This window comes from Vulpes lagopus, chromosome 8 (assembly GCF_018345385.1).
Source record: "Vulpes lagopus strain Blue_001 chromosome 8, ASM1834538v1, whole genome shotgun sequence".
In the NCBI taxonomy this organism is placed as follows: domain Eukaryota; kingdom Metazoa; phylum Chordata; class Mammalia; order Carnivora; family Canidae; genus Vulpes; species Vulpes lagopus.
This window is the reverse complement of record NC_054831.1, coordinates 126,473,097-126,487,489: the sequence shown is the minus strand read 5'-3', so window position 1 is coordinate 126,487,489 and position 14,393 is coordinate 126,473,097. Positions and strand designations below refer to the sequence as shown.

The 14,393-nt window shown below is 58.2% G+C and overlaps 1 protein-coding gene across 1 annotated transcript; it reads left to right on the top strand.

Annotated features, from left to right (window-relative positions):
- The first annotated feature begins 3,345 nt into the window (after nt 1-3,345).
- Nucleotides 3,346-14,272, top strand: LDLRAD2 (low density lipoprotein receptor class A domain containing 2). The gene is made up of 4 exons (XM_041767583.1): nt 3,346-3,415; nt 5,228-5,686; nt 12,303-12,434; nt 13,716-14,272. Exons 1-4 carry the CDS (start codon nt 3,346-3,348, stop codon nt 13,937-13,939), a joined length of 885 nt encoding a protein of 294 aa, XP_041623517.1. The 3' UTR covers nt 13,940-14,272.
- The last annotated feature ends 121 nt before the right edge of the window (nt 14,273-14,393 follow it).

The following is a 14,393-nucleotide window of genomic DNA, read 5'->3' as shown; positions in this document are numbered from 1 at the left end:
TCTGCCCTGGCCGAAGCTGGCTTCACCCTCTCTGTTCCCACAGCCCTGGCTCTCATAATGCTGAGTTGTAGTTTTGTTTTGCTTGTCTGCTAGGCTCTGAGCTGCCTAGGTGCAGAAGTGTGTCCTTTACCACTGGACACCAGCTCCTAGCACAGGGCCAGGCACTTTAGGACTAATGAGGCCAAGGCACGTATTAGGAATCAAATTATGACTCAAGGGATGATGTAATAAGAAGAGAATTGGGCTCTGGAGCTCTAAGAGAATGGGCAGGCCTAGATCTATCTCCTGCCTCCTGGGCTACTTTCAAGGCCCTAGGCTTGGATTTAGATCAATGAATAGTTATTTACTAGTAGCTTATCAAACTGCAAGCTGCAAGAAAGAATGACAGATGAGGGGCGCCTGAGTGGCTCAGGCGGTTAAGCGTCTTCCTTCTGCTCTGGTCATGATCCTGGGGTCCTGGGATTGAGCCCCACGGCAGGCTCCTTGTTCAGCAGGGAGCCTGCTTCTCCCTCTGTCTGCCACTCCTCCTGCTTCTGCTCTCTCTATGACAAGAGACACACACGAGACACAGAGAGAGAGAGCGAGAGGCAGAGACACAGGCGGAGGGATAAGCAGGCTCCATACAGGGAGCCCGATGTGGGACTCGATATCCCGGGTCTCCAGGATCATATCCTGGGCCAAAGGCTGTGCTAAACTGCTGAGCCACCTGGGCTGCCCAATAAAATCTTAAAAAAAAAAAAAAAAAAGAATGACAGATGAGATGTGACACCCTTAATGCAGAAGCATCAGCCCATATTCCAGATTCAGAGAGGATCTCAGGGAAAGAGCCCTTAGAAATGATCCAGTCTTGCTGACCCGTTGGTCAGAAAAAGGACACATCAATTGAACAGGACACTTACCCTTTTCCACAGTTACCTGAACATGTAGGGAAGACATCTAGGACTCAGACCTGAGATGTGGAGCCCCTGGCTTCGGATGGAGCTGCCACCAGTGCCAGCCTCCAAGTTGAAGGGCATCCCAAGGCCACCCAGCTGCCATTTTTAGGATGCACAGTGAGGTTCCTCGTCCTTGTATTGGCTTTGACTGCCCCCTAGGGGACATTTTAATTCAGACCCATGGGTGCATTCCTCCAAGAAAAAGGGTTGGGGCCCTGCCCAAGCCTCCTGCTTATCTCCTCTCCTCTGTCTCTGCTCACTCCCATGACAGACTCACCCTGTTGTGTGGCTTTACACACCATCCACACGCCAACTGCTTCCCCATTGTATCCCCAGCCCTCACTACCCCCCCAAACTCCAGAGAGCCACTTGTCATCTCCACTGGGAAGTCTAACCCTCATCTCAATCAGAATGTGTCCAAAGCTGAGATCCTCATCCTCCCCATCCCAGTTATGGCAACGCCATTCTTCCAGATGCCAGGCGGAAGCCCACGGTGCCATCCTTGACTCATCTTTCCTTCACACAGAAGTCCAACCTGTCAGCAAATCCAGTTGGCTGCACCTTCAAAATATATCCAGAATCTGACCACCTCTTGCCATCCTGCTTCAGGCTACCATCATTTCTAGACTTACTAAAATGGCCTCCTATCTGGTCCTCTAGTATTTGGCCCTTCCCAGTGGTTCTTGTCTCATTTGAAGAAAAAGCCAAACTCCTGGGACATCTGGGTGGCTCAGCGGTTGAGCGTTTGCCTTAGGCTCGGGATGTGATCCTGGAGTCCTGGGATCAAGTCCCACATCGGGGTCCCTGCATGGAGCCTGCTTCTCCTCCCTCTGCCTATGTCTCTGCCTCTCTCTGTGTCTCTCATGAATAAATAAATAAAATCTTAAAAAACAAAAAAGCCAAAGTCCTGACAATGATGACTTATTGATCTAACTCATCTCCTGTCACTCTCCCCATCACTGCATTCACTCCATGCTGTTGTTGCCTGTATCGGGCATGCTCCTGCCTCAGGGCCTTTGCACTTGCTCTTCCTCTTGCCTAGCATGTTCTTCCTTCAAATAACTACATGGCTGGCTCCCTCGACCTTCAGATCTTCACTCAAAAGAACCTTCTCCACGAGTCCTAAGATATCCTATCAAAACTTCAACATCTGACATTTCACATCTCCCCACCTTGCTTTATGTTTTTCCTTCCTAATATTTATCACTATTTAATACACCACACCTTTGCTCATTTATCCTCCACTGGAATATAAGTTCCCTAAGAGTAGAGTTTTTGTTTGTTTCCTGAAATATCTCCAATGCCTACAACAGAGGTTAGTGATATTTGAAAAAGGAAATTACATCCTTCCTTTGGTTTTTTAATTTTTAAATTCTTTTTAAAATTATGTTCAACGTAGAGCTCGAACTCACAACCCTGAGATCAAGAGTCACATCCTTCACCGACTGAGCCAACCAGGCACCCCATGACAAACATTGGTCTAATAACAAATTTTGGAAAAACCTGAAATGGCCAAGCCCTTTCTTTTATACACAGAGAAGTTAAACCCAGCAGACGAGAGGTCATGTGCTCAATACTACATATTTTTCTTATTTTCTGGATGCCTGCTCTGTGACGGGCACTGTGCTATGACCCGGGGCTCCAGAGATCAACAAGACCGTTGTGGATAACAATTTTAGTGGGGCCAATGGATCATATACCCAAGAAAGAAGTAAGCCAAGTAACAGGAGTGAGTGCTGAGAGAATAAATTGGGGAAGATGGGACTGAACGACAAGGGGTGATGGCACCGATTCAGACTGAGAGGTGGGCTAGGGAGTGGGATCTGAGGAGGGGACACGTGAGCCAAAACCCAAATGACCTGAAGAAGCCAGTCATGCAACGCTATGGGAGAAGAGCACTCCAGGTGGACAGAACTGTGAGTGAAAAGGCCCTGAGGTAGGGACTCCTGGTCCAGTGCTCCTTACCACTTGCTGCCTCTCTGGGTCCCTGAGAACCGCCCTGTGATTGTCCTGGGCCTCCCTCAAGCTCAGCGCTAAGCTGTCAGCTTACCCAGAGAACAGCAGTTCTCTGAGGCTGTGGGTCCCCCTCCCAGAAGCCTTGTGGGTTAACCGGATCTGAGTTTCCTGGTTCCCGTCTGGCAGGGGATGAGTGGACATTTTCACTGCCTTCGTTCCCCAGGCTCCAGCCTCAGCCCCAAATCTCCATGGCAACCCTAGACACAATCCTAATCTGAAGAAGGATCTGGAGCATAAAGACCACTATAAGGAGGCCAGAGGGCTGGTGGACTCCCCTCCTCTTGCTCCTTGTGTCCTGCCAGCCCGTCTGCCGGGTCCCCACACCCTGGTCTCCCCAGGGACATCCAAACTGAGGATTCTGCAGGTCTGCGCCACTGCTGGGCACAGCGGGGCTATGGAGGCCTGTCTTCTGCAGCTGCTTCTGCTGGGGGCGGCTGCCTTGGCTGCATCTGCTCTGGAGACAGGTGAGCATGGGGGCGCTTGGCGGGGGCTTGGCTGGGGCAGGCAGGAGATTCGATCCTACCACCCTTAGAGACCGTTTCTCCATGATGGGCTGGGATCCCCTTGACTTGAGGAGGCTGGGAAGCCCTGTGCCTGGTCTTGCTGGACCCAAGTCCAGAGTGTGTGTGTGCACACGCGCGCGCGTGTGTGTTTGTGTGTGTGGCAATGGACAACACCGTGGGTGTTGGGGTCAGACAGTCTGGGCTCACACTCTCACCACCTCTTCCTACATTTCCACCCTTGACATCACCGCCTCAACTCTTGTAGTCTGTTTCCTCAGCAGCAAAGTGGGAATAAGGGACCTCACCCCTTAAGGGACTATTATTATTGTGCATATGAGATAAGCGCGCAAGTCCTTCTGCACCTGGCACATAGAAATCGCTCAATTCACTCACTCTCCAAACCTCCCTCCACCCCCGTGGGCCTCCAGGGCAGCCCCTGGCTTTAGTAAGTCTGTGCAGATTTGAGAAAATGCCTCCACGTCCTAGGCTCTGATGGTGGATTTCTTCCCCAAAGACCCACAGGTGCCCCTACCATGCACCAGAAAAGCCACCTCCTCTTCTCCATCCTTACAGAAACTAGAGCTACTTGGATTATTTACACATTATCTCATTCAATCCTCACAACAACTCTGTAGTGTGAGGATGTTTTGGGATGTAAGTTACAGACACCAAAGTAATGAGGCTTAACCCATGAGGGACATTATTTCACTTAAGAGTGGCCATAGAGGATTCCAGAAATGGTTAATATAGCAGCTCAACCATGTCAGTACTTCTCCATGAATCTCATGACCTCACCCTTGCAAGACGGCTGCTACGGCGCTGGCCATCACATCCTCAACCAACTACTTTTGAAAGCAGGAAGAAAGAGCCTCCTCCTCACACAGCTCTCCCTTTTCTTTCTTTCTTTCTTTCTTTCTTTTTTTTTTTTTTTCTTTCTTTCTTTCTTTCTTTCTTTCTTTCTTTCTTTCTTTCTTTCTTTCTTTCTTTCTTTCTTTCTTTTTTTCTTCCTCTTTTCCTTTTTTTTATTCAGAGAGGGAAACCTCCCCTTCAATAAACCTCTTCAGTCTCACTGCCCAGAATCAGGTGGCATTCCAACAAGCCCTACAAATAGAATTAGGAGGACAGAGCTTAGTTTAGGCTCCCGGTACCAGGAGGGCTGGTAGGCTGCCCTCCGACAGCTGAGAGATATTAGGGTTTTTATAGGTGCAATAGGGAAAGGCCTGGGGTGGGCAGGTGCCCAGCTCAGTCTACCCTCTCCTCCAACGAGATGCTAACAACAGCTCACATTTCTGTGACACTCATTAAACGCCACGCACCGGCCTAAGCACCGAACCCTTACCTGCCCACAGTCCTCCAGTTCCAGTTCCAGAATATGAAAAGCTCTGGAAGACCAGAATTCCTTCTTAACTAATTTACCGGCAGCACCTGACCTGAGCTGAAGGAGGCTGTTTCTTGTCTGTATTTGTCCTGCTCAGGGTTACGTCCATAGACTCGCTCTAGAAAATGGGCTTGATCACCAAGGGCTGCAAACATAATCTCCTGCACATACACCACGTTACCTTTCTAAAATCTGGAAGATTCTGAAACACGTCCTGGAGTCTTTCAAGAAGAGACTGGGGGCCTGAATTAAATTACTCCCCCCTTCCCCAAAGGCCCGAGATTGCGCGAGCGTCCCATTTTGCCGACGGGGAAACTGAGGCCCGCGGAGGGAGAGTGGGGCGCGCAGGGCCCGGGCGCGGGCGGCGCGGTTCCAGGGCCGGTCTCTCCCCGCAGCCGACCTGGCGGCCCGGTGCGGGCGGACGTGGCAGGGGCCCGGGCTGCTGCTGCGCTCTCACGCCGCCTCGCGCACCTCCTACTTCGTGGCCCGGGACGCCGACTGCGCGCTCTGGATGCGGGCGGCGGCCGCCGGCGACAGGATCCGCTTCCAGTTCCGCTTCTTCCTGGTGTACAGCTTGGCCGCGGCGGCCCCGGGGTCCCCGGCGCCCCCCGCCGCCTCCGCCTCCTCCGCCTCCTCCGCCTCCGCCGCGCCCGCCGACCCCTGCGCCCCCGGCTCGTACGTGCAGTTCTACGAGGGCCCGCCGGGGGCGCCGCGGCCCCTGGGCGCCCGGGTGTGCGGCCGCAGCATCCCCGCCGCCGTCGCGTCCTCCGGGCCCGTCCTGGGCCTCCGCCTGCGCACCCGGGGCCGCCAGCCCCGCGTGGCCTTCGTGGGCGAGGCCACCTCCTTCCGGCTGGGTGGGTGGGGGCAGGGGGACCTGGGGAGCGGGGGCCGGGGAGGCCGGGGGCGGGGGCCGGGGAGGCCGGGGGCGGGGGGGTGGCGAGCGCGCTCCTGGCAGCGATGGCTCCAGAACGGCGAGCCCGGCCGGTGCATCCCACTGCCCGGCCATGAGCGTGCCAGCCCCCACCAGCGCCTGACGCCCGCGCGCACCCACCCGCACGCTCATTCACCACCGCGCGCACCCACCCGCACGCTCATTCACCACCGCGCACCCACCCGCACGCTCATTCACCACCGCGCACCCACCCGCACGCTCATTCACCACCGCGCACACCCACCCCGCACGCTCATTCACCACCGCGCGCACCCACCCGCACGCTCATTCACCACCGCGCACCCACCCGCACGCTCATTCACCACCGCGCGCACCCACCCGCACGCTCATTCACCACCGCGCGCACCCACACCGCACGGCGCATTCACCACCGCGCACCCACCCCGCACGCTCATTCACCACCGCGCGCACCCACCCGCACGCTCATTCACCACCGTGCACCCACCCGCACGCTCATCACCACCGCGCGCACCCACCCCGCACGCTCATTCACCACCGCGCACACCACCCCGCACGCTCATTCACCACCGCGCGCACCCACCCGCACGCTCATTCACCACCGCGCGCACCCCCCCGCACGCTCATTCACCACCGCGCGCACCCACCCGCACGCTCATTCACCACCGCGCGCACCCACCCGCACGCTCATTCACCACCGCGCACCCACCCGCACGCTCATTCACCACCGCGCGCACCCACCCGCACGCTCATTCACCACCGCGCGCACCCCACCCGCACGCTCAATCACCACCGGCGCACCCACCCGCACGCTCATTCACCACCGCGCGCACCCCACCCGCACGCTCATTCACCACCGTGCACCCACCCGCACGCTCATTCACCACCGCGCACGCTCATTCACCACCCGCGCACACCCACCCCGCACGCTCATTCACCACGCGCACCCACCCGCACGCTCATTCCCACCACCGCGCACCCACCCCGCACGCTCATTCACCACGCGCACACCACCCCGCGACGCTCATTCACCACCGCGCACCCACCCGCACGCTCATTCACCACCGGCGCACCCACCCGCACGCTCATTCACCACCGGCGCACCCACCCGCACGCTCATTCACCACCGGGGCGCCACCCACCCGCACGCTCATTCACCACCGCGCACCCCACCCGCACGCTCATTCACCACCGCGCACCCACCCGCACGCTCATTCACCACCGCGCACCCACCCCGCACGCTCATTCACCCACCGCGCGCCCCACCCCGCACGCTCATTCACCACCGCGCGCACCCCCCCGGCAACGACTCATCACCACCGCGCACCCACCCCCGCACGCTCATTCACAACCGGAGCACACCACCCGCAACGGCTCATTCACACACCGCGCACACCACCCGCACAGCTCATTCACCACCGGGCGCACACCACCCCGCACGATCATTCACCACCGCGCGCGACCCACCCGCACGCTCATTCACACCGGGCGCACCCACCCGCACGCTCATTCACCACCGGGCCGCACACCCCCGCACGCGCATTCACCACCGCGCACACCCCACCCGCAACGCTCATTCAGCCACCCGCGCACCCACCCGCACGCTCATTCACCACCGCGCACCCACCCGCACGCTCATTCACCACAGCGCACCCAACCGCACGCTCATTCACCACCGCGCACCACACCCGCACGCTCATTCACCACCGCGCACCCACCCCGCACGCTCATTCACCACCGCGCACCCACCCGCACGCTCATTCACCACCGCGCACCCACCCGCACGCTCATTCACCACCGCGCACCCACCCGCACGCTCATTCACCACGCGCGCACCCACCCGCACGCTCATTCACCACGCGCGCACCCACCCGCACGCTCATTCACCACCGCGCACCCACCCGCACGCTCATTCACCACCGCGCGCACCCACCCGCACGCTCATTCACCACCGCGCACCCACCCGCACGCTCATTCACCACCGCGCGCACCCACCCGCACGCTCATTCACCACCCGCGCACCCAACCCCGCACGCTCATTCACCACCGCGCACCCACCCGCACGCTCATTCACCACCGCGCACCCACCCCGCACGCTCATTCACCACCGCGCACCCACCCGCACGCTCATTCACCACCGCGCACCCCACCCGCACGCTCATTCACCACCGCGCGCACCCCACCCCCGCACGCTCATTCACCACCGCGCACCCACCCCGCACGCTCATTCACCACCGCGCACCCACCCGCACGCTCATTCACCACCGCGCACCCCCACCCGCACGCTCATTCACACCGCGCGCACCCACCCGCACGCTCATTCACCACCGCGCACCCACCCGCTCGCTCATTCACCACCGCGCACCCACCCGCACGCTCATTCACCACCGCGCACCCACCCGCACGCTCATTCACCACCGCGCGCACCCACCCCGCACGCTCATTCACCACCGCGCGCACCCACCCGCACGCTCATTCACCACCGCGCACCCACCCGCACGCTCATTCACCACCGCGCGCACCCACCCCGCACGCTCATTCACCACCGCGCGCACCCACCCGCACGCTCATTCACCACCGCGCACCCACCCGCACGCTCATTCACCACCGCGCGCACCCACCCCGCACGCTCATTCACCACCGCGCGCACCCACCCCGCACGCTCATTCACCACCGCGCACCCACCCGCACGCTCATTCACCACCGCGCACACCCACCGCACGCTCATTCACCACCGCGCGCACCCACCCCGCACACTCATTCACCACCGCGCACCCCCCCGCACACTCATTCACCACCGCGCACACCCACCCCGCACGCTCATTCACCACCGCGCGCACCCACCCGCACGCTCATTCACCACCGCGCGCACCCACCCCGCACGCTCATTCACCACCGCGCGCACCCACCCCGCACGCTCATTCACCACCGCGCGCACCCACCCCGCACGCTCATTCACCACCGCGCGCACCCACCCCGCACGCTCATTCACCACCGCGCGCACCCACCCGCACGCTCATTCACCACCGCGTGCACCCACCCGCACGCTCATTCACCACTGCACACACCCTTCATGTACTCACGCCGCAGCACCCCTCGCACTACACCTACCCCACCTATGCGGCACACTCGTTCACACCACCCCACGCTCATATGCTGCGCACAACCTGCACTTATTCACACAACTCCACGCTTGCACACCTGACACCCAATGCCCACACTCCACACCCATGCGTCCTGCACCGTTTCACACAATCCCACACACTACACACCCAACGCTCACACTGTACACAGCCCTCACAAGCCTGCGCACTCTCGTTCATACACATACTCCCACTCCCACACCTGACACCCAACACACACACTCTCACACCGTGCACACCCATTCACATGACCCCACGTTCACACACCTCACACCTCCACACCCCCACACACTGCACATACACCACACACCCTTCACACTCATTCATGTGACCCTACACTCGCACACCCATACCCTGACACCCACATTCACACACATTCTGTGTGTACATAGAAGCCACAACATTGCACTCATTTACACAACGTACGTGCCCATGTGCCTCACACAGTGCAACGCAACCCGCATACCTCACAGACTGCACACTCACAGTTTGCATTACACACCTCATACACACAGCACCACTTTGCACACTTAGATACAACTTACCCAGTCTCAGGTTCACACCGGTCTCTTCTGTCCTGGCTCGGCCCTGCAGGTGATTGTGGGGGGCGAGTGGCTGTAAGCCACGCAACCCCCCCCCCAAGCACATTAAGGAAACAGAGGGTGATTAATCATCATTTAGCAAGCGTGGCCTTTGCTCTTTGGGTGCTGTCTGTTCCTCAGGGCCATGCCGTGCGTGTCTTCTCGTCCTTTATTTGTGGGTGAGACCCAGGCTCGGGGAGGGGAGGGGAGGTGCCCAGGCCGCCTGCTCTCTGGAGCAGCGGGGCGTTAGCGGCCAGAGCACGTCCTCTTGCCCAAATGGGTTTAAGGCTTTAGCTCCCGCAGGCGCCGGACAAGCGGAGGCTCAGCCTGTGTCGCAGCAGACGCCGTGTCCGGGGAAGGCGAGCACGCGGGCTGCCGAGACTCAGAGGACTCCAAATGCTCAGAGAAGCTTTGCCACCAACTCTGGCAAAACAGCCAGGACTGTGAGCGCCCAGAGCCCAGAGCAGGGCTGTCCGAGCACCCATGGGCTCCCCATGCCCTCCACCTGTGGGCCCTGGGCAGCCCTTCAGCACTGAGCAGGTCAGGGAGCGCCCCCAGGCGCCCCATGGTCTCTTCGGACCAAGCCCACCTTTCTCCTTCCTGGGCCTGGTGCCTGGTCTGAATTTTGGATATTATTTAATTATTTAATTTTTAGCAAGTGCACGTGAGCAAGAAAGAGCAAGGGTGGGAAGCAGGGGCAGAGAGGGAATCCTAAGCAGGCTCCAGGCCCAGCATGCAGCCCGTTGTGAGGCTGCATCTCACGGCCCTAAGATCATGACCTGAGCCGAAATCAGCAATCCAGCACTTACTGACTCAGCCATCCAGGTGCCCTGAATTCTGGATTTTATTTTTATTTTTTAAAAAGATTTTATTTTTTATTTATGAGAGACACAGGCAGAGGGAAAAGCAGGCTCCATGCAGGGAGCCCGATGTGGGACTCGATCCCAGGTCTCCAGGATTACGCCCTGGGCTGAAGACAGCACTAAACCGCTGAGCCACCCAGGCTGCCTGAATTCTGGATTTTAGATTTTCTCTCTCTCTCTCTCTTTACCATTAGTCTCTGGCTCTGGGAGGAACCATAGATCCTTAGGGCCAAGACCAGTGGTGCCGGGGTCTCCTTTCTGGCTCCTGTTGGCAGTAGGGTGCCCAGGGACCTATTATGTTTTGCAAACAGTTCTTACTGGTGGATTGAGAATGAACCCCGCCCTCTCTCCCTCTTTCTCTCTTTCCCTCCCTTTCTCCCTGTGGCCTTGCCTGCTTGCAAGAGGTAGCTGTCGGCCAGGGAGCCGGGGTGCTGCAGCCACTCTGTGCTTAGCAGGATTGGACTCCCGCAAGAAGGTGGCAGTGGCAAAGCCCTGTCACAGCTCTGGCTTCCTTAGATCAGATGTGTCATCTAAATGAAGAAGGGTCCATTTCATATCCTCCGGCCACACACACAGTCCCTGCCACTCACACCTGCAGGCACAGCCTGCCTGCTGCATGCACACCCTCTTACATTGACACCCACAGGTGACTCCCCATACACAACCACACTACTGTTTGTGTTTTCTCTCATATTCACTCTTAAGCTTACATACCTGCTATGTATTATTCATTTTAATTTGTAGACAAAAGAAACCCAACTCAGGTTGGTTTAGCCAAAGGAGAATGGGGAGGGACCCCTGGAACAGGATATCAAATTGTTGGTTCAGGTACAGCTGGATCCAGCAGTTCGAGTAATGGCACCTGGGCTCTCTCTTTGATCTCTGTCTTTGCATTGTGGGAGTCTGGCTTCCATCTCAGGCAGCTTCTCCTTCCACCTGGCAGCAAGGTGACCCTGCAGCTCCAAGACCACGGTCCCCCTTACAGCTCTCACCTTGACAAGATAGCTAGCTAGCATCTTTTCTTACAGTTCTAGCAAAAGTCCCAGGGCCAAATCTGATTGGTCATGTAGGTCATGTGTCCATTTCTGTGGCCAGAGATGGGGCGTTCTAATTCCATGCCGAAAGCAGATAATTGAGTGAATCCACGTTCTGCCGGGGTGAGGAGTGCTGCCAAGGGACGCAAACGAGGACAAGGAGGGCCAGAGCGCTGGGGACACTGGCATGCCGTTCTCACGTGGAGCTTAGGGCCCTCCTGTAAGGTAATGAGTGTGGACCCGAAGGGAGAGAGCCATGCACTTACTGCTGGGAGGGGACGCCGGGCAGAGCTGATGGCAGGGCCAGGCCCTGAGCGAGGAGTTGCTGGGAGCGGCCAGGCTCTCTGGGACACAGCAGACACCCTCACACCTACTGTGCACCACAGGGTTCATGAGCGGGGGACTGAATTCCTACTCTGCTACTTAGGTACAGGCTGTGTCGTCTTGGCCAAGAGACCTGAGCTCTCCTGTAGGTTTTTTTTTTTTTTTTAAAGATTTTATTTATTTATTCATGAGACACAGGGAGAGAGGCAGAGACACAGGCAGAGGGAGAAGCAGGCTCCATGCAGGGAGCCCGATGTGGGACTTGATCCCGGGTCTCCGGGATCACACCCTGAGCCGAAGGCAGATGCTCAAGTGCTGAGCCACCCAGGTGTCCCTCCCATAGGATTCTTGTGAGAACTTAAGGAGCTGGGGTGTGAGTCAAGTGCTTAGGGCCGTGCCCAGCACAGAAGAGGAACTCCATAAATGTCAGCCATCAGCATCATCTGGTGACCGTGCACCTGTCCCCCGTGACACACCCACCCATGCTTCCATTCATGCACATGGAAGCAGCCCTGCTGCTCGAAGCTCCCACATTCCCTCCCCCTAGGGCTGCACATCCCTCTGGTCATGGACAGACTCAGGGTCCTCATCTCGTGCGTCCCCTCTTGGCCCCAGGATCCTGTGGTGCCTACTTCCGCTGTCAGAACGGCAGGTGCATCCCCCCGAGCCTGGTGTGCGATCGCTGGGGCGTGGACAACTGTGGCGACGGTAGTGACCAGGCTTCCTGGCCACCAGCCAACTGCAGAGGTCAGTGATGGGCGCGGGCCCTGGCGTGCTGAGCAGTGAAGAGGGGCAGGGCCTCAGTGGGGAGCCCAGAGGTCGAGCTGGGGTACAGGGATAGGCAGGGGAGAATAAGGTGAAGCGGGTAGTGCGGAATCTGTGGAGGCCGGACTGAGGATCAGAGCCAGTTAGAACCAGAATGATGCTGGAGAGGATCTAATCCAGCTGCGGCCAGATGGTATGCTAGTGGTGGGAGCTCTTCCTAAGGGGCATTTTGCACAGAGGACCAAGACCTCCCAAGGAGAGATGCTCCATCTAACTGGACGTGGAGGCCCAGGCCCTAGCTGACTGCTGATGTCCCCAGGAGTGGGGACCTTCGAGTCTTACTTTGGAAATCATTCATCCAGTCTGACTCCCACATTTTACGTATGGGGAAACCGAGGCCTAGGGAGGCGAAATGACTTGCCCAAGGTCATAGAGTCCGGGAGGAGCATGACCAGGAATGACCTCTGTGGACAGGGGGCCCCAAAAGATCCTTGGAATCTAAGATGCCGCATCCTGCAAACAGGGCTGCCGTGTAATGTTGAACAGACTGTTCACTGCAAAAACCCACCTGGCTGAAGGGTGCAGTCCAGCTTCCTGGGACCCCACACACTTGCCTCCTAAGCCATTCTCAGTCTCCTTTGCAGGTTCCTCATTATCTCCCTGGCACTCTGTGCTTTGTGCCTGAGGCCCCGTTGCCATACCCTCCCTTCCTCCAGCCTTCACCGCACCAGTTCCCTCTGTGGTCTCCTTCCTACTACATTGCCAGCTGGACTCGTCTTTTTTTTTTTTTTTAAGATATTTATTTATTTATTTATTTATTTATTTATTTATTTATTTATTCATGAGAGACACACACAGAGAGAGAGGCAGAGACACAGGCAGAGGGAGAAGAGGGCTCCATGCAGGGAGCCCGATGTGGGACTCGATCCCAGGACTCCGGGATCACGCCCTGAGCTGAAGGCAGATGCTCAAGCACGGAGACACCCAGGAGCCACCCAGGCGCCCAGACACATCCTCCTTCTCGGGGAGACGCTCCACTGGCAAACCGCAGGGGCTGGAGCTGGGCCGCGTGAGCTCGTGTCCTTCCCTAGGACTTCCTGCCCTGCGACCTGGGCAGGCGACTTAATCTCTCTGCCTCACTTCCCTTATGAGTAAGATGGAAATTCTGAGAGCAACAAGCCCAGATGGGTTTAGGGAGGCTTCATTGAGCCCAAGTCAAGCCCTGGAAAGTTCCAAGTATTACTCTCTTATTTCCCGCTGCAGGTCCCTCGCTGGTGCCCAGCCAGGCAGGGAGTACAGACGTCCCTCCGCCCAGGCCCCTGACGCTCTCCCCGGCTCTCAGGTCTGCAGGTCCCCTCCAGGTGGCCGCAGGGAGAAGCCCCCTCGCAGGCCGGGCCCCCGAACAGCAGGATGCCACAGCCCCTCCGGGAGGTAGATGTCTCTTGCTTCCCACCTGCTCCCACTCCTCCCACCAGGCAGACCGCTGAGCCACCCGGGCACCCCCTCCCGTTCCTTCTGCAGGTCCCCGGCTCCGGGCCCCGGCGCTGGTCTCCTCGCTGGTTCTGGCCTCTGCGGGCCTCCTCCTGGGCCTCCTCTGGTGCTGCTGTGCCTCCAGCCGGCTGGCCCGGCAGGCTGGCGCCCGTGGCCTCTGCCCCCGCTGCAGCATCTGTCCGTGTCCTGGCCAGGTGGCTCCTGGGGAGCTGCAGCCCAGTGGCCCGGCCTTCCAGGGCCAGGGAGGACGTCCCTAGAGGCTGTGGCTTCAGAAAAAGACTGGGCTCTGGGGTCAGATGGACATAGGGTTGTGCCTCAGCCCCCGTCTGACCTTGGACAGGTCACGTAACCCTCAGACTCGGTCTGCTCCTCTGGAAAATGGCAAGATTCCTGCCTCCTGGTTGTTGTAAAATACACGGGAGCTAACCGGCCTTGTAGCCCTGCTGGATC